The 21,259-nt window shown below is 45.9% G+C and overlaps 1 protein-coding gene across 1 annotated transcript in view; it reads right to left on the bottom strand.

Moving 5' to 3' along the window:
• Positions 1–8,759: 8,759 nt before the first annotated feature.
• LOC143933383 (sialic acid-binding Ig-like lectin 14) overlaps positions 8,760–21,259 on the bottom strand; it is a 41,390-nt gene continuing 28,890 nt past the window's right edge. The window contains exons 5-7 of the mRNA XM_077456250.1: positions 19,748–20,047; positions 9,089–9,376; positions 8,760–8,776 (exon numbers count right to left, since the gene is read on the bottom strand). Coding sequence (XP_077312376.1) covers positions 8,760–8,776; positions 9,089–9,376; positions 19,748–20,047 — 605 coding nt within the window. The remainder of the gene's footprint in view (positions 8,777–9,088; positions 9,377–19,747; positions 20,048–21,259) is intronic.

The raw sequence follows: 21,259 nt of genomic DNA, 5'->3' as shown, positions 1-21,259 counted from the left end.
CCACATTACCTTTGGTAATACTAAGTAGGTTCAACCAGGAACAGCCCAAATTTAGTCAGCTTGCTTATATAAAATCCTGCGGAAAGCTGAGACTAATAACAATGTCTGGCTACCAGGTAAGATGTGGACTTAGGAATGGAGGCTTCATCCCACCCAAAGATGTACAAATCCTCCGAGCTCCAGGACCCAGAATAGAACTTTGTAAGATTCAGAGAAAACAAAAAGTTTGTTCTTTTATCATCAGTAACAAACCCTTAAAGTGTTACTGAACCCAGGAGCTTTCACTTGCCTGCATTCACTATATCAGGTCACCCACAGTACACAGAGCATGGAAATGCAATTCTTTTAGTAACCTTTAGTTACTTTAGTTTACCTTCTCACATCAGCAGTATATAGCAGTCTTGTGACATCTATCAGTGTCTGATTAAAGCGTGTGCTTATAAAGCCCCCCCCCCCCCCAAGGCTCTGTACTATTAAGAAGGATTGGGGAGAGTAAAAGAAGGGGAGGATCAGAAAAGACAGGATCAAACTGCCTTTTTACACAATGCAGAGGATTAACCCCTTAGGAACCACAGTTGAGTATATAAGCATTCTTCCCTGCATATACAGACTGATTTGACTGTTGTGGGTTTAGTAACACTTTAAGCTCCTCACCATGTGTAGGGGAGAAACCTAGGGGACACATAGATGCAATCAACATTCCTGACAGACAGTGCCTCTTAATACCTAATTCATGAGCATCTATGAGCTCATCTCTTCTTTTGAGTGTAATTAATATCACTGGCCAATGTCAATTGATTGTTTTCAGTAAAGCTGTTAATGGTTGTTCTCCATGCTTTGCCTGGATATAAGGCTACTTTATCTTTAAGTTCTCAACTATGTAACAATTCTATTATCAATAGCTTGTTAAATAGACAATATCAGGCATTTATCAATTATATCACACAGCAAGACAATGCTAAACAGAAAAAGTGGGGCGAATTTACTAAAAAACTGGACATACATTTAGGAAATTTCTGCAGGATCCTGACGAAGGACAAAATACAAGCCATGGGTGGCCTGGTGGTCCAACCCAACAACCTTCAATCGGAAAATTGAAGGAGCCAAAAGGGAAACTGTTGGCTGAACAGCAGCTGTGTCCAATCAGATGCAGAGGCTGTCAAAATATGATAAAGGAGATTTATCCTTTTTCTAAGTCAGAGCGACTTGAGTCGCTCCAATTAGAACGGTTCCATTGCACAGAATGGGACGCGACTTGTCAGGTGGCTAAGTCGTCTGACGGGTCTCCCCTGTATAAACCGGCTCTAAGGCGTTAACTGAGCTGAGAAAAAAAAAATGCTTACCATTAGAAATTAATTTAAATCTGATGGTCAATATTAATGGACAACAAAAATGCTAGGAACATTGGACTAAATTTTTTAAAGGAGCAGAGCTTAATAATTGGGGGAAAGCTATGTTTACGTCTATCAACCAATCATGTCCTGTTTTTTCTTATATTCCCCACACATGACTGGGAACTTAACCAGTTGCCGACCGCCGCACGCCGATGTACGTCGGTAGAATGGCACGGGCAGGCATAAGGACATACATGTACGTCCCTTGCCTCCCGCGGGTCGGGGGGCCGATCGGGCCCCCGCCCGGTGCCTGCGGCGGTCGGTTTTCGTCCGGGAGCGATCCGGGACGAGGGGGCGGCCATTCATTCATGGCCACCCCCTCGCGATCGCTCCCGACGAATAGAAATCCCCGGTGACATCACTTCCTCTCCTGTAATGTAAACACAGGAGAGGAAGTGATGTATTCTCTCCTCCGTGTCGGTATTTTTCGTTCCGACACGGAGGAGAGCGGATCGGTGAGTTGCACCAACACTCTACACACACAGTAGAACATGCCAGGCACACTCACACCCCCCCTTTACCCCCCGATCACCCCCCCAATTACCCCTGCCCCCCAGTCACAGTGACACCAATGTCATTTTTATTTTTTTGCATTGGTGTCATTTGTGACTGTAATAACTGTTAGGGCAGTTAGAGTTAGCCCCCTTTAGTTCTAATGTACCCCCCTAACCCCCCCAATAAAGGTTTAACCCCGTGATCACCCCCCGTCGCCAGTGTCACTAAGGCTGGGTTCACATTGCAGCGGTTTATGAGAACGAATGTGATTCGCACCGCACTGCAGTGCAAATCACATCCGATCTCTGTGCGATTCGAGTTCAGCCATTCGCCGCACCCGCCACACCCGCCGCACCCACCGCAAATTCGCACGGGACCCTTTTTTTGGCCCGCAGCAGAATCGGATCGCATGGGTGTTCACACCATGCGATCCGAGTTTGCAGATCGCACTGCGATATGCGAACTGATCTGGGGGTGTCAGTAACATTTCACTGACACTCCCAGCAGTTCGCATAGGGCAGTGTGAACTGCCGCCGGGAGGCATGCGATGCGGGAACCCGCCGCGGATTCGCGGCGTTTCCGCATCGCTCCAGTGTGAACCCAGCCTAATAAGCGATCATTTTTCTGATCGCCGTATTAGTGTCACAGGTGACGCTAGTTAGGCAAGTAGGTATTTAGGTTCGCCGCAGCTTTTTATAGCGCCAGGGACCCCCATATACTACCGCATAAAGCCCCCTGATTGCCCCCTAGTTAACCCTTTCACCAGTGATCACCATATAAACTGTAAGGCCGCGTACACACGCGCGGACTGTTGGCCCAACTTTGTCCGTCCAACAGTTTGAGCGAACAGTCCGCTCAAACTTAGCATGGACGGACATGGCCACACACGACGGACGAACAGTTTGCTGAAACCGTGCGCGATGACGTGAACGGCACGTACGACGGGACGAAAAATACGACGTCCTATACACTGCAATGCAACCTTCCGACGTGGAAATCCTTTCTGAGCATGCGCGAGACTTAGTTGGCCGAACAAGCCTACACACGAGCGAACAGTCCGCTGAAACCTTGTTTCAGCGGACAGTTTTTCGGAATTTCCGTAAGACCTTGTTCGGCCAACTGTCCGCTGAAACTGTCCGCTGAAGCCCCACACACGAGCGGACTGTCCGCCCAAACACTGTTCAGCGGACAAGGTTGGGCCAACAGTCCGCGCGTGTGTACGCGGCCTTACAGGTGACGCTGGTTGGTTAGTTATTTTTTTATAGTTTCAGGGCACCCGCCATTTATTACCTAATAAAGGTTTAACCCCCTGATCACCCGGCGGGTGTCATTTGTGACTAATAACTGTTAGGGCAGTTAGGGTTAGCCCCCTTTAGTTCTAAGGTACCCCCCTAACCCCCCCAATAAAGGTTTAACCCCGTGATCACCCCCCGTCGCCAGTGTCACTAAGGCTGGGTTCACATTGCAGCGGTTTATGAGAACGGATGTGATTCGCACCGCACTGCAGTGCAAATCACATCCGATCTCTGTGCGATTCGAGTTCAGCCATTTGCCGCACCCACCGCACCCGCCGCAAATTCGCACGGGACCCTTTTTTTGGCCCGCAGCAGAATCGGATCGCATGGGTGTTCACACCATGCGATCCGAGTTTGCAGATCGCACTGCGATATGCGAACTGATCTGGGGGTGTCAGTAACATTTCACTGACACTCCCAGCAGTTCGCATAGGGCAGTGTGAACTGCCGCCGGGAGGCATGCGATGCGGGAACCAGCCGCGCATTCGTGGCGTTCCCGCATCGCTCCAGTGTGAACCCAGCCTAATAAGCGATCGTTTTTCTGATCGCTGTATTAGTGTCACAGGTGACGCTAGTTAGGCAGGTAGGTATTTAGGTTCGCTGCAGCTTTTTATAGCGCCAGGGACCCCCATATACTACCGCATAAAGCCCCCTAATTGCCCCCTAGTTAACCCTTTCACCAGTGATCACCATATAACTGTTACAGGTGACGCTGGTTGGTTAGTTATTTTTTTTATAGTTTCAGGGCACCCGCCATTTATTACCTAGTCTCACTAGTGTACCCCTAAATTTAGGGGTGTCTACTTTCCAAAATGGGGTCATTTGGGGGGGGTTTGTGCCATCTTGGCATTTTATGGCCTTCAAAACTGTAACGCCCTTAGAAAGCCTGAAGGCGGTGCTTGGATTTCGGGGCCCCGTACGCGGCTAGGCTCCCAAAAAGTCCCACATATGTGGTATCCCCGTACTCAGGAGAAGCAGCAGAATTTATTTTGGGGTGTCATTTCATATATGCCCATGGCATGCGTGAGCAATATATCATTTAGTGACAACTTTGTGAAAAAAAAAAAAAAAAAAAAAAGTTTGTAATTTTCCCGCAACTTGTGGCAAAATATAAAATATTCCATGGACTCAACATGCCTCTCAGCAAATAGCTTGGGGTGTCTACTTTCTAAAATGGGGTCATTTGTGGGGGTTTTGTGCCATCTTGGCATTTTATGGCCTTCAAAACTGTAATAGGTAGTGAGAAGTGAACTCAAAAATTTACGCCCTTAGAAAGCCTGAAGGCGGTGCTTGGTTTTCGGGGCCCCGTACGCGGCTAGGCTCCCAAAAAGTCCCACATATGTGGTATCCCCGTACTCAGGAGAAGCAGCAGAATTTATTTTGGGGTGTCATTTCACATATGCCCATGGCATGCATGAGCAATATATCATTTAGTGACAACTTTGTTAAAAAAAAAAAAAAAAAAAAAAAGTTTGTAATTTTCCCGCAACTTGTGGCAAAATATAAAATATTCCATGAACTCAACATGCCTCTCAGCAAATAGCTTGGGGTGTCTACTTTCTAAAATGGGGTCATTTGTGGGGGTTTTGTGCCATCTTGGCATTTTATGGCCTTCAAAACTGTAATAGGTAGTGAGAAGTGAACTCAAAAATTTACGCCCTTAGAAAGCCTGAAGGCGGTGCTTGGTTTTCGGGGCCCCGTACGCGGCTAGGCTCCCAAAAAGTCCCACATATGTGGTATCCCCATACTCAGGAGAAGCAGCAGAATTTATTTTGGGGTGTCATTTCACATACGCCCATAGCATGTGTGAGCAATATATCATTTAGTGACAACTTTGTGTAAAAAAAAAATAAAAATTTTTTTTTTGTCATTATTCAATCGCTTGAGGCAAAAAAATAAAATATTCAATGGGCTCAACATGCCTCTTATCAATTTCCTTAGGGGGTCTACTTTCCAAAATGGGGTCATTTGGGGGGGTTTTGTACTGCCCTGCCATTTTAGCACCTCAAGAAATGAGATAGGCAGTCGTAAACTAAAAGCTGCGTAAATTCCAGAAAACGTACCTTAGTTTGTAGATGTGACAACTTTTGCGCAAACCAATAAATATACAATTATTGACTTTTTTTTTACCAAAGACATGTGGCTGAATACATTTTGGCCTAAATGTATGACTAAAATTGAGTTTATTGGATTTTTCTAATAACAAAAAGTTGAAAATATCATTTTTTTTCAAAATTTGCGGTCTTTTTACGTTTATATCGCAAAAAATAAAAATCGCAGAGGCAATCAAATGCCATCTAAAGAAAGCTCTATTTGTGGGAAGAAAAGGACGCAAATTTTGTTTGGGTACAACATTGCATGACCGCGCAATTACCAGTTAAAGCAGCGCAGTGCCAAAGTGTAAAAAGACCTCTGGTCATTTACCAGCAAAATGGTCCGGTCTGAAAGTGGTTAATATGGATACATGATCGCCTCATTTACTAACGTTCATGCTGCAAAGTGAATAGCCTCTATTACGTTAATAAATCCACCACATAGAATGAGTTTCTGAGATCCTTATCCTTACCTGTTTCATTAAATAGCTCCAGAACAAGCTCTTCATGTATATTGGAAGCCACACACTGTATATTCTGACTCTCTCCAGTGTTTATTTGAAGGGTGAATGTGCTGTTGGTAACTGAATTTGATTTCCACATGAAAATACTAATTTTGTCATTCGTGTGGTTTGAGTTATTATAAGACACCCCATTATGTTTCCACTTTGGAGTCGGTTCAGGAAATGATTGAATTAGACAAGTGCATTCAAGGCGATTTTCAACTTTATGACATCTGCCATCGACAATTCTGGGACTATCTATAACAGAAGGAAAAATTTGTAAAAAAAAAAATGATATAAAATAATGTGCAATTGGATAAGATCTCAATGAGCTTATCCCTGCTGAGTTTCCTTAGTTGGCAATGAGGCCACCAATCCTAGACAAGATCTGCTGTATGATAGTGAATGGCAGTCTCAGACTGGACCCCCATCATGCCATGCTACCAACGCGTTTCACTCTGCCCTTCGGAGCTTACTCGTGGGATCCACATGAGTAAGCTCTGGTGGGCTGAATGAATGCATTGGGGGTGTGGTTTGGAGGGGGTCCAAGCTGCGACTGCCATTCACTATCATACAACGGATCTTGACTTGATATGCGGCTCCCAAGACACCTAATCACTCTCTATCATTGCCTGGAGCAGGCAGATAAGCTCTCTTCCTGGCCAGCGGTGGGTACAAGACTTCATTCCCATTCATTCAGTGCGGCTCACACACATATCCTTAATTTGCAGTGAATATATTAATTGAAGACACTATTTATGCATATTCTTTAATTAATTACTTTATGTTTAATTGGATTTAGCACTATTTACTTATCACAGATTTGTACATAATTTGTACAGAATAACTTTATGATAGCTCACAATTATTGGTGGATCTAGCACCACACTTTATATTAGTTATTAATTCATTGATTTATATGTGGGGACACATCTAGTGTTGGCAGATTTATCTTTAATTATCAGTTAGCATCGGGTAGCACATAAGTGGTTCCTATCTTTTTTCAGGCATTTTAGTGTGTTTTTATGAGCAGTGTGGAGGGTCAGAAAAAACATGGCTCAGTCACACATCTCCAGAGAAGCATTTTTGTGGTTTTTATGCTCAAAAATGCACATATGCATGCAGGTAATTTACTCTAATGGCTAGAATACATGAATATTCTAGTCAATAGAATGAGGTTTTGCTCAAACGCTTCTACATGCCAACATGCATAAACGTGCCTAAAGGAAAGTAACCCCCTCCCCCCAAGATTAGAGGCATTTAAAGGTATTTTTCCTGCCAACTTCTGGAAGCAACTCCGCCTCTAAACTTTATACACCTGTGTGCATCTTAGGTCTTAGTGGTCTAGTGATTTAGAAAATAATTTTAGGCTTTTATTTTAGTATAACACTAAATACTGTAAGATAGAACACCTTATAGCTGCAAAGGGTGGGCCAACTCAATATTGAACCCTACGGACTAAGACTGGGATGCCTTTAATGTTCATGTGTAGTGATGGACGAACTTCCGACGGGACGTTTCGCGAACGCGGACCGCAAACGCGGCCGATAGTTCGTGAACCGGAACGTTCGCGGTGGGCCCTATTGACTTCAATGGGAGGCGAACTTCGCAAACCTACAGGTCAAATTTGCAGCCACAAAATAATTAATAGCTGTGCAAACATAGTCCCACCACATGCCATAACACATGTATGAGGTGAATCTGGGATCGACAACTACAAGCATTCTGTTTTTATATGGGAAATTGTTGTGACAATTCAGGACTGTGGAGCGCATGAAGGCAATGGAGGAGAGGGAAGGTCAGGGACCAGGGTAGGCAAAGAGGGTGCAGGAGATGATCACCAGCAGCGTAAAATACAGCAATGAAACCTGCACCGTGATAGAGTCATCTGACAACAGCACCGTGATAGAGAGCACTGACATCAGCAGCGTGACATAAAGCACTCACACCAGCACCGTGATTCACTATATCAGGTCACCCACAGTACACAGAACATGGAAATGCAATTCTTTTAGTAACCTTTAGTTACTTTAGTTTACCTTCTCACATCAGCTGTATATAGCAGTCTTGTGACTTCTATCAGTGTCTGATTAAAGCTTGTGCTTATAAAGCCCCCCCCCCCCCCCCCCCCCCCCAAGGCTCTGTACTATCAAGATGGATTGGGGAGAGTAAAAGACGGGGAGGATCAGAGAAGACAGGATCAGACTGCCTTTTTACACAATGCAGAGGATTAACCCCTTAGGAACCACAGTTGAGTATATAAGCATTCTTCCCTGCATATACAGACTGATTTGACTGTTGTGGGTTTAGTAACACTTTAAGCTCCTCACCATGTGTAGGGGAGAAACCTAGGGGACACATAGACGCCATCAATATTCCTGACAGACAGTGCCTCTTAATACCTAATTCATGAGCATCTATGAGCTCATCTCTTCTTTTGAGTGTAATTAATATCACTGGCCAATGTCAATTGATTGTTTTCAGTAAAGCTGTTAATGGTTGTTCTCCATGCTTTGCCTGGGTATAAGGCTACTTTATCTTTAAGTTCTCAACTATGTAGCAATTCTACTATCAATAGCTTGTTAAATAGACATTATGAGGCATTTATCAATTATATCACACAGCAAGACAATGCTAAACAGAAAAGTGGGACAAATTTACTAAAAAACTGGACATACACTTAGGAAAGTTCTGCAGGATCCTGATGAAGGACAAAATGCAAGCCATGGGTGGCCTGGTGGTCCAACCCAACAACCTTCAATCGGAAAATTGAAGGAGCCAAAAGGGAAACTGTTGGCTGAACAGCAGCTTTGTCCAATCAGATGCAGAGGCTGTCAAAATATGATAAAGAAGATTTATCCTTTTTCTAAGTCAGAGTGACTTGAGTCGCTCCGATTAGAACGGTTCCATTGCACAGAACGGGACGCGACTTGTCAGGCGGCTAAGTCGTCTGACGAGTCTCCCCTGTATGAACCGGCTCTAAGGCGTTAACTGAGCTGAGAAAAAAAATGCTTACCATTAGAAATTAATTTAAATCTGATGGTCAATATTAATGGACAACAAAAATGCTAGGAACATTGGACTAAATTTTTTAAAGGAGCAGAGCTTAATAATTGGGGGAAAGCTGTGTTTACGTCTATCAACCAATCATGTCCTGTTATTTTTTTTATATTTCCCACACATGACTGGGAACTTAATATGGATACATGATCGCCTCATTTACTAACGTTCATGCTGCAAAGTGAATAGCCTCCATTACGTTAATAAATCCACCACATAGAATGAGTTTCCGAGATCCTTATCCTTACCTGTTTCATTGAATAGCTCCAGAACAAGCTCTCCATGTATATTGGAAGCCACACACTGTATATTCTGACTCTCTCCAGTGTTTATTTGAAGGGTGAGTGTGCTGTTGGTAACTGAATTCGATTTCCCCGTGAAAATACTAATTTTGTCATTCATGTGGTTTGAGTTATTATAAGACACCCCATTATGTTTCCACTTTAGAGTCGGTTCAGGAAATGATTGAATTAGACAAGTGCATTCAAGGCGATTTTCAACTTTCTGACATCTGCCATCGACAAATCTGGGACTATCTATAACAGAAGGAAAAATTTGTAAAAAAAAAAAAAATTATATAAAATAATGTGCAATTGGATAAGATCTCAATGAGCTTATCCCTGCTGAGTTTCCTTAGTTGGCAATGAGACCATCAATCCTAGACAAGACCTGCTGTATGATAGTGAATGGCAGTCTCAGACTGGACCCCCATCATGCCATGCTACCAACGCGTTTCACTCTGCCCTTCGGAGCTTACTCGTGGGATCCACATGAGTAAGCTCTGGTGGGCTGAATGAATGCATTGGGGGTGTGGTTTGGTGGGGGTCCAAGCTGCGACTGCCATTCACTATCATACAACGGATCTTGACTTGATATGCGGCTCCCAGGACACCTAATCACTCTCTATCATTGCCTGGAGCAGGCAGATAAGCTCCCTTCCTGGCCAGCGGTGGGTACAAGACTTCATTCCCATTCATTCAGTGCGGCTCACACACATATCCTTAATTTGCAGTGAATATATTAATTGAAAACACTATTTATGTATATTCTTTAATTAATTACTTTATGTTTAATTGGGTTTAGCACTATTTACTTATCACAGATTTGTACATAATTTGTACAGAATAACTTTATGATAGCTCACAATTATTGGTGGATCTAGCACCACACTTTATATTAGTTATTAATTCATTGATTTATATGTGGGGACACATCTAGTGTTGGCAGCTTTATCTTTAATTATCAGTTAGCATCGGGTAGCACATAAGTGGCTCCTATCTTTTTTCAGGCATTTTAGTGTGTTTTTATGAGCAGTGTGGAGGGTCAGAAAAACATGGCTCAGTCACACATCTCCAGAGAAGCATTTTTGTGGTTTTTATGCTCAAAAATGCACATATGCATGCAGGTAATTTACTCTAATGGCTAGAATACATGAATATTCTAGTAAATAGAATGAGGTTTTGCTCAAACGCTTCTACATGCCAACATGCATAAACATGCCTAAAGGAAAGTAACCCCCCCAGAATTAGAGGCATTTAAAGGTATTTTTCCTGCCAACTTCTGGAAGCAACTCCGCCTCTAAACTTTATACACCTGTGTGCATCTTAGGTCTTAGTGGTCTAGTGATTTAGAAAATAATTGTAGGCTTTTATTTTAGTATAACACTAAATACAGTAAGATAGAAAACCTTTGGGATGAATTAGAGCAAAGACTTTAAGCCAGACCTTCTCATCCACATCAGTGCCTGACCTCACAAATGCGCTTCTGGAAGATTGATCAAACATACCTATAGACATACTCCTAAACCTTGTGGACGGCCTTCCCAGAAGAGTTAAAGCTGTTATAGCTGCAAAGGTTGGGCCAACTCAATATTGAACCCTACGGACTAAGACTGGGATGCCTTTAATGTTCATGTCTCTGTAAAGGTAGGCGACAGTGATGTGACTGGTTGTTAAGGACACAGTGGTGCCTGCCCCTGACAGCATTCTTAGCAACTAGGGATGAGTTTGGTGCTCGAGTCGAACGCATGTTCGCCCCTCCGGCGAAGCTAGAAATCTGTGGGCCGTCCGCGCCAAATTTGTGTGCCGCTCACGGCCCACAATGCACTGCGCCATTACAGTGCATTGCTGGCTCATGATTGGCCAAGCATGCACCGTGGATCCGCATGCTTGGCCAATCACAGCGCCGACATCGATGAGAGTCATAATTGGCCACAGGCAGCCTGCCTGTGGGCAATTATAGCTCAGGGGGTTTAGTACACGCCCCACACTATATAAGCCTTGAGTAGTGTTCCGGCGTCTGCAGGAGTTAGTGGGTGTTGTGTGCCTCCAGCGCAGTATACACCTGTATCTACCCTTTATTGCTGTTCTCTAATAGAGCCATGTGCAGGAGTTAGTGGGTGTTGTGTGCCTCCAGCGCAGTATACACCTGTATCTACCCTTTATTGCTGTTCTCTGATAGAGCCATCTGCAGGAGTTAGTAGGTGTTGTGTGCCTCCAGTGCAGTATACACCTGTATCTACCCTTTATTGCTGGTGTTCTCTAATACAGCCATCTGCAGGAGTTAGTGGGTGTTGTGTGCCTCCAGCACAACACACTATACACCCGTATCTACCCTTTATTGCTGGAGTTCTCTAATAAAGCCATCTGCAGGAGTTAGTGGGTGTTGTGTGCCTCCAGCACAGCACAATATACACCTGTATCTACCCTTTATTGCTGTTCTCTAATAGAGCCATCTGCAGGAGTTAGTGGGTGTTCTGTGCCTCCAGCACAGCACAATATACACCTGTAGCTACCCTTTATTGCTGGAGTTCTCTAATACAGCCATCTGCAGGAGTTAGTGTGTGTTGTGTGCCTCCAGCGCAGTATACACCTGTATCTACCCTTTATTGCTGTTGTTCTCTAATACAGCTATCTGCAGGAGTTAGTGGGTGTTGTGTGCCTCCAGCACAGCACAATATACACCTGTATCTACCCTTTATTGCTGGTGTTCTATAATAAAGACATCTGCAGGAGTTAGTGGGTGTTGTGTGCCTCCAGCACAGCACAGTATACACCTGTATCTACCCTTTATTGCAGGTGTTCTCTAATACAGCCACCTGCAGGAGTTAGTGGGTGTTGTGTGCCTCCAGCACAATATACACTACCCAACTGCTAGTTTTCTCATCTCCCTGCAGGCCATTACTATGTCTGGAAGGCCAACAAGGAGAGGCACACAGTCACGAGCCAATAAAAAAGGGCAAAGCAGGCTCTGTGTCTAGAGACAACAGTGTGTGGTCATGGACGCTGTGCATCATCATCAGCACGTGGCCATGGGACATGCTTGTCCTTATTTTCGACAGCTGGACGTGTTGAGCCGCATCATGCCGAAGACTTGGTAGAGTGGATGACCAAGCCCTCTTCATCCTCCTCATCCTCTCTCATGCAGGCTCAGGGTACTAGCAAAGCAGCTGCCAAGCATCCTCTTCCCTCGTCTCAATGTCATCATCAGTCACTCCTTCCCTAGACCCACCATGTCCTCCTGAGGAGTCCCCCAAACTGTTTGAGCACAGTGTTGGGTACATGCTCCAGGAGGATGCCCAGCGTTTTGAAGGATCTAATGATGATACCCAGCTAGAGGAAGGCAGTAATATGAGCCCAGAGAGAGGGAATGCCCAAGAAGGACAGCAATCTGGCAGTCATGTTCCCCCAGCTGCAGCATACTGCTAGGTTTGCTCCAGTGATGAGGAGGGAGGGGATGACAAGGTCACTGACTCCACTTGGGTGCCTGATAGGAGAGAGGAGGAGGAAAAGGAGGCACATCTCCAATGTGGCAGGATGCCCTCCAGGGACTAACTTAAGGGCAGCACACTGACTGCATCACACCGCAGAGCTCCACCTGTGCAGGGTGCTGCCTCTGCTCGTTAGTCCAAAAGTTCTTTGGTGTGGGCCTTTTTTGAGATAAGTTCATCAGATCGCACCGCTGCTATTTGCAACATATGTCTCAAGCGTATCTCGCGTGGCCAAAACATCAGCTGCTTGGGCACCATATGCTTGACCAGGCATATGTCGACTTGCCATGCAGTTCGTTGGCAAGCGTGCCTAAAAGACCCACACCAAAGAACAAAGCAGACCTCTCCTTGCTCCTCATCAGCTGGGATCTCCAACCCCACTATACCTTCAGTCCTCTCTGAAACCTGCACTGAGAGCAATGAAGTTGTAGAATTAGGTGTGTCACAGCCAAGTACTTGCTGGCAATCTGCTATTGGTACACGATGTACGATTCTAAAATTAGCACTTTTGATTTTGAACATTTGAGTCCCATAGACTTTAAAGGGGTTCTAAAGTTTGCGCAAATTTTCGCAGGTTCTGGTGCGAACCAAACCGGGGGGTATTCAGCTCATTTCTAGCCAGTACCAATCATGTGGTTGACCCGGAGAATGATCAGAATGTGCCAAAACACTTTTCTATGTCTCATCTCCTAAGAATATATATATTTTTTCAATAAAATCCGTACTAAAAGCATAACAATGCGTAGCAACTAATGAGAACATAATTGAATCAGGTTTCTGAACTTAGATAAAACAGCAATTTTTTTTATTTATAGCAGCATTCATTTTTTTATAATGTATAATATATAATAATGTATAATTACCATATTTATCGGTGTATAACACGCACCTTTCTCCCCTGAAAATAGAGGGCAAACAGTGCATGCCCTGATGTTTTATTTACCAACGGGGGGGCGATGTGGAATTGGATGTAAAAGTGGAGTAAACCTGATTAATGAAATTTGGCACTTTTATCTACAATGTTTTCTTATCTCTCTTCAAAGCACTAAGTCACATAGCTGTCTCCTGCTCTGTTCTGTTATCAGCCTGATAACTTCTGACAAGTTTTACTTCAACTGAGATAAAAGCAGCCGGGGTTTTGTGTTGGGGAGGATGCTATAAATAGATTAGCAGAGTGCTGAACTATTCAACAAACAGTTCTGAGAGTCTTTACCTATGAGGAGAAGGGGTGTGTGCCTTTTTCTCCAATCAGCTGTCTTGGCTGTATGCCCAGGCTTCAATGCAGTGCTGACCAGGAAGAGAAAATCTCCTAACACTATCTGAACATTCTAAAGAATATATAAATATGAAGACAGCAGATATACAAGTAAAACTTATGTAGGGAGATTTGTTTCATTCATGTGTATCATCTGAGGCTGTTTATTTCACTGGGTGTATGTGAGGGTTTACATCCACTTTAAGAAAAAAATCACTGCCAGCCCCTTCTCCTACACTGCCAGCCCCTTCTCCTACACTTCAATTTACAATGAGAGTGATACAGGAGGAGCAGTGTATGAGAAGTGGTTGGCAGTGATTTTTTCTAAACTTTAGAGTATGCTGGCAGTGTTGTTCCAGAAGACTGGGAGTCTCCTGGGAATGCCGGGGGGCTGTACAATGTGCAGGGGGAGGGGGCTGCGTAATTTGAAGGGGCTGTGTACTGTGCAGGGGGGGGGGGGGCTGTGTAATGTGAAGGGGGCTGTGTAGTGTGCAGGGAGCTGTGTAAGGTGCAGGGGGTCCATGTAATGTGCAGGAGTCTGTGTAATGTGCAGGGGGATGTGTAATGTGCAAGGGGTCCGTGGTCCGTGTAATGTGCAGGAGTCTGTGTAATGTGCAGGGGGATGTGTAATGTTCAAGGGGGGGGGGGGCTGTGTAATGTGAAGGGGCTGTGAACTGTGCAGGGGGAGGGGCTGTGTAATGTGCAGGGGCTATGTAATGTGCAGGGTAGGGATGAGCCGAACCCCCCCCCCCCCCGGTTCGAGACACATCAGAACTTTCGAACGGACCGAAAATTTGTGAAAACTTTAGAACCCCATTGAAGTCTATGGGGGGTGGAACGTTCGCAATAAAAAGTGCTAATTTTAATGGCTAATATGCAAAATATTGTCCTAAAAAGGGTTTGGGGACCCAGCTCCTGCCCCAGGGGACATGGGTTAATGCCAAAAAATGTTTTAAAAATTTCTGTTTTTTCGGGAGCACTGATTTTAATGACGATTAAAGTGAAAAAAAAAAAAGTGAAATATTCCTTTAAATATCATGCCTGGGGGGTGTCTATAGTGTGCCTGTGAAGTGGCACGTGTTTCCCGTGTTTAGAACAGTCCCTGCACAAAATGACATTTAACGGAAAAAAAGTCATTCAAAACTGCTTGCGGTTTTAATGTAATATCGGGTTCCAACAATACGGATGAAAATCATTGAGAAAAATTGCATGGGTAGCCCTCCTTATCCATTACCAGCCCCTTTGGGTCTTGTACGCATTTATTAAGGGGAACCCCATACCCATATTAAAAAAGGAAATGCGTGTGGCCCCCAGGCCCTATATACTCAGAACAGCAGTATACAGGCGGTGAAGACAGGGACTGTGTAGGTTTGTTGTGTTAAGTTGAATCTGTTTGTAATTTTGAACTGGTACATTTCTAAAGTGTAGCTCCAGTCCAAAAATCTATTTTTAAGCTTTTTGGAAAACATAGGGAAGGGTTATCACCCTGTATAATTTTTTTCATCTCACTTCCTGTTGTCTCCTTCTGTTTCCAAGTAGGAGACGTTTGTAAGTTGGATGTTTGAAAGTAGGGGCCTGCCCTATATGCTCTGCAGAAATGGGGGCCTAAGGTGTTGCCACAACACTGTAAGCCCTCAAAGTGACTCTTGGTGGGCGCTGGAGCACCATGCTGTGAACTATTATATCAAGAATTGTATTTACATGCCATTGTTGAACAGTGGTAGAAAAATTGGGCCTTTGGTGGTTGTGGTGCAGTTGTCATAGCACTGTAAGTCCTCACAGTTACTCTCGGTGGGCGCAGGAACAGGCCCAGCTGTGAAATATTATATCAATAATTGTAATTACTTGCCCCTGTTAAACAGAGGCTGAAAAATTGGGCCTTAGGCACTGCTTGCTGGTGCCACGACACTGCAACCTCTCCCAGATACTCTAGTTGGAGTGCAGGAATGAGCCCTGCTGCAAAGCATTGTATCCAAAATTGTAATTACACAACCCTCTTAAACAGGGGCTGAAAAATTTGGCTGGTGGCGTCACCCAGAACCAAAAATGTTCTTCCAAGCTATCAGCAGGATCATTGAGGAGGAAGAGAATAGTCAGTCAGCATAACAGGACAGTCACTCAGCATCAGCATAGGCAGTCTTGAAGGGATGTGACATTTCAAAAAAAATTATTTGGTTACATCAGCTTTAGGTGCTTGGTAGCTGGTGGTGATCCAAGACTGATTCATCTTTATGAAGGTCAGTCGATCAAGAGAGTCGGTGGACAGGCATACCCTGTGATCGGTTACAAAGCCTCCAGCAGCACTGAAGGTGCGCTCCGAAAGAACGCTGGATGCAGGACAGGCCAGTAGCTCAATTGCATACTGTGCAAGCTCTGGCCAGTGATCCATCCTCAAGTAAGCCAGAGAATTTTCGGTGGGAAAGGTGTCCAAGTCTGACCTTGCCCCTAGGTATTACTGCACCATGTAAATCAGACACTGGTGATGGTTGCTGGAACCGATCATACCTTGGGGCTGCCAGCCAGTAATGGTCCCTCTCCTTGATCCAAAGAATACAAGGATCCTTCCGCAGGCTTTGCAGGATCAGAGAGGCCATGCAGCATAGGTTAGCTGAGGCATTCGGTCCAGAGTCCTCTGGGTCACTAAGGACAACATGATCCACAGCCACCTTCTCCCAGCCATGTACATGTCCATGTGTTTCTTGGGACTGTAAATCAGCACTAAAAGACTGCTGCTGCTGATGCTGAGTGCCAGGCTCCACCTCCATGCTGACACAAGCCTCCTCCTCCTCGTCCTCTTCCTGTGTGATGGGTGGGACAACAGGAACACTGTCTGCATAAAGGTGGCCTTGAGAGACAAGGAAGTTCTCCTCTTCCTGCCTCTGTTCTGCCTCAGGTGCCCTGTCCATTATTCCATGCAGCATATGCTCCAACAGGTGGACAAGAGGTACAGTGTCACTGATGCATGCACTGTCACTGCTCACCATTGTCGTGGCCTCCTCAAATGGTGACAGGACAGTGCATGAATCCCTGATCATGGTGTGGTGAAAAAAACCGAGCTCCCCTGACCCTTTCCTCGTGCCGTAGTCACACATATAAAGCGGTTCTTGGGCAGGTTCAACTCCTTTTGGAGCTCAGCCAGCCGAGCACTGGCATTAAATGATCAGCGGAAATGCACACAGACTTTCTTGGCCTGCCTCAGGACATCCTGTAAGCCTGGGTACCTGCCCAAGAACCGCTGCACCACCAGGTTGAGGACGTGAGCCACACGGGGCACATGGGTCAGTTGTCCCTGTCGGAGGGCGGAGAGGAGGTTGGTGCCATTGTCGCAAACCACCATTCCTGGCTTAAGCTGGCATGGCATCAACCACCTCTCGGCCTGCCCCTGCAGAGCTGACAAAATATCTGCCCCAGCGTGGCTCTTGTCCCCCAAACAAACTAGCGCAAGCATGGCATGGCATATTTTTGCCTGCATACTTGCGTAGCCCATTGAATGCCTATGGAGCACCGCTGGTTCCCGAGGACAGAACACTGGAAGAGGCCATGGAGGAAGAAGAAGAGGGGGGAGAGAGAGGTGTGTCACAACCAGTAGTAGCATTTTTGAGGCGTGGTGGCAGAACAACCTCCAACACTACTGCACCTTGTCCTGCATCCTTCCCAGCTGGCAGAAGAGTGACCCAATGGGCCTTGAAAGATAGGTAACGTCCCTGTCCATGCCTGTGGACCATGAGTCAGCGGTAATATGCACCTTACTGCTGACCTACCCTGTCCAGTAAGGCATGGACATTGCCTTCCACATGCCGGTAGAGATCCGTAATCGCTTTCCGTGAAAAGTGGCATTTGGGGACCTGCCACTGAGGAACTGCACATTGCACAAACTCACGGAAGGGGGCTGAGTCTACCAACTGAAAAGGCAGCAGCTGGAATGCTAGCAATTTAACCAAGCTAGCATTCAACCGCTGGGCATGTGGGTGCTTGGGAATGAACTTCTTTAGAAGTTTGCCTGCTACAATCGGACGTGGGTGTACTGCTAGAAGAGTGCCCGCAAGTACTTGGCTGTGACACACCTAATTCTGCACCTTCATTCCTCTCAGTGCAGGTTTCAGAGAGGACTGAAGGTCTAGTGGGGTTGGAGATCCCAGCTGATGAGCATCCACTCTACCAAGTCTTCGGCATGATGCGGCTCAACACGTCCAGCTGCCCGAAAATAAGGACAAGCATGTCCCATGGCCACGTGCTGATGACGATGCACCAAGTCCACGACCAGCACTGTTGCCTCTAGACACAGAGCCTGCTTGCCCTCTTTTATTGGCTCATAACTGTCTGCCTCTCCTATTTGGCCTTCCAGACATAGTAATGGCCTGCAGGGAGATGGGAAAATTAGATAACACCAGCAATAAAGGGTAGATACGGGTGTATACTGTGCTGGAGGCACGCAACACCCACTTTAACTCCTGCAGATGCCTGTATTAGAGTACACCATAAAAAGGGTAGATACAGGTGTATACTGTGCTGGAGGCACACAGCACCCACTAACTCCTGCAGATGCCTGTATTAGAGAACACCAGCAATAAAGGGTAGATACAGGTGTATACTGTGCTGGAGCCACACAACACACACTATCTCCTGCAGATGTCTGTATTAGAGAACACCAGCAATAAAGGGTAGATACAGGTGTATACTGTGCTGGAGGCACACAACACCCACTTTAACTCCATTCAGATGCCTGAGAAAAGAACACACTGTCCCTGCCTATCTAGCTCTTTCCCTTCATGCCAGAACACACTACACAAGGCCACTGCGCTGGCGGCCTTATGTAGTGTGGGGCTTGTACTAAACCCCTTGAGCTATAATTGGCCACAGGCATCCTGCCTGTCGCCAATTATGGCTCTCCTCGCTGCCGGCGCTGTGAGTAGCCAAGCATGCGGGGTCACAATGCATGCTTGGCCAATCATGAGCCAGCAATGCACTACGATGGCGCAGTGCATAGTGGGTCGTGAGCACCACATGAATTTGGCGCGAACGGCCCATAACATTCGGGAAATCGCTGAACGCGCGAACACCTGGTGTTCGAGCCGAACGCACCAAGCTCATCCCTAGTGCAGAGGTATGTGTACTGTGCAGGGGCTGTGTAATGTGCAGGGGTCTGTGTAATGGTCAGGGGGGCTGTGTAATGTGAAGGGGGCTGTGTAGTGTGAAGGGGGCTGTGTAATGTGCAGGGGGATGTGTAATGTGCAAGGGAATGTGTAATGTGAAGGGGTGGGGCTGGGTAATAAGAAGGGGCAGTGTTCTGTGCAGGGGGAGGGGGCTGTGTAATGTGCAGGGGGATGTGTAATGTGCAGGGGGATGTGTACTATGCAGGGGCTGTGTACTGTGCAGGAGTATGTGTACTGTGCAGGGGTATGTGTACTGTGCAGGGGCTGTGTAAGGTGCAGGGAGTCTGTCTAATGTGCAGGGGGCTGTGTAATGTGCAGGAGTCTGTGTAATGTGCAGGGGGGGGGGCTGTGTGATGTGCAGGGGGGGCTGTGTAATGTGCAGGGGCTGTGCAAAGTTATTTTCCTGAAACTACCCTGTTAAAATCAGGTTGCGTGTTATTTGCCGATAAATATGGTATTAAAAGAACTATTTTTTGCAAGACAATATCATGAAAAAGGCTTTGTTATCCTACTGTAGGTATTTTCAAAGTTATTGCCAAATAAACCTATAGTAGAAATGTAAAAAAAAGGTGACTCCTTCTGCTGCAGCAAATACGATACTCCATGGATTTGATGGAGGAAATTGGTGAAGATTTTAAATAGAGAGGTCTCACTACTAGAGAGTCCTAAAGACTAATACCTTTCTATAACGAAAACTTTCAGGTAGTTTCAGGATGAGAAGAAGACTTACATTCAACTTTCATAGTAATTTGTTGTGCAGTGGTCAATCTCCCTTTCAGCTGTACTATGCATGACAATGGAGAATTGTTCTGTTCCTTCCTCGCGGTGAAGGTGATGGTAGAGAAGTGGGTCTTTGTACCATTTTCATGATTTATAATCCTATTTTCCACTTTTGCGTTCTTGATATTTCCTCCCCAAGTGATTTGGGGGTTAATCTGCACACATGTTCCTGGAGATGTGCAGCTCAGTGTTACCTCCTCTCCATCAATCCAGCTCTTTATGGGTGAGATCTCAGGTTTAGAGTTTAGTTCTGTAATAATAACACACAGAAAACTCCTTGTATGCTAAAAATTATAAACCTTTAATACAGAATGTAATAAAAGACAAAATAAGCCGTAAATATAGTAATACATATCCTGCTCTTTTATGTTTTTTTTTAGATGTTTGGTGCTGCAGCAAAGCTTAAAATGCACCACGGTCCGCTCCAAAAAATGTTCTGGAGCTTTTTTGGGGAGTTTGTAACGCCTAGGGCAGCCCATTCAAGTGACAAGCAAAAATGCTCCAAAACACCCCCCCCCCCCACACACACACACACAAAAATGCATTTTCCGCCCTACTTCCGTTGAATGCCTTCGGGAGGAAGAGGAGGAGAAGCGAGCATTCGGGGGCTGCATGGAGGAAAATGCAGAGCATCGGTTGTTCTATATGGCGCCCCGCTGCCCCTCTCATCCAGCCTGGTGCTCTGTTTCCATCAGCTACTGTACTAGAACTGCTGGCTCCACCTTCCAGCTCCCCCTGACTCCTTAGTGCTAAGTAATTGCTGCAGGACCACCCACCCAGCTACTCCGCGGCTCCACCCATTGAATTTACAGCAGCAGGGCAGATGGGGGCATGGCGCCCGGGAGACTGCAATAGCCAGCTGATCCAGTAGGAAGAGCGGAGGAGGTCTTCACTGTGTTAGGAGACACGTGAAGCCTGGAATGAGCCAGAGGCACAGCAAGCATGGAGTCCACACTGAGAGCAAATGAGTGCCACGATCCCATCCATCCCCCCCATCCGGCACTGCCACGATCCCATCCATCCCCCCACCCAGCACTGCCACTGATCCCATCCATCCCCCCACTCAGCACTGCCACCAATCCCATCCACCCCCCACCCAGCACTGCCACCGATCCAATCCCCCCACCACACTGCTGCCATGCCCCCCATCACTGCCACTCACCCTATCTCCAACACTCAGCACTGCCACTAATCCCATCCCCCACCACTGCTTCCACTGATTCCATGCCCCACAGCACTGCCACTCCTCCTATCTCCCCCACCAAGCATTGTCACTGATCCCACCCCTCCACCACTGCTGCCACTGATCTCATATCCCTCAACACTGCAATAGAGCTCAACAATTTGTGGATCCTTGGGTGTAAGCCACTTGATCCAGATGCTTTATTCACCTTTATTTTATTTTTCTGGATTTTATCAATTTTGAGCCTTTGTGGGTCATTTGGGGATAAGCTAATACTAT

This window comes from Lithobates pipiens, unplaced genomic scaffold (genome assembly GCF_037356315.1).
Source record: "Lithobates pipiens isolate NorthernLeopardFrog02 unplaced genomic scaffold, aLitPip1_a1.2 Scaffold_27, whole genome shotgun sequence".
Taxonomy (NCBI): Eukaryota; Metazoa; Chordata; class Amphibia; order Anura; family Ranidae; genus Lithobates; species Lithobates pipiens.
This window is presented reverse-complemented; position numbering and strand designations above follow the sequence as displayed.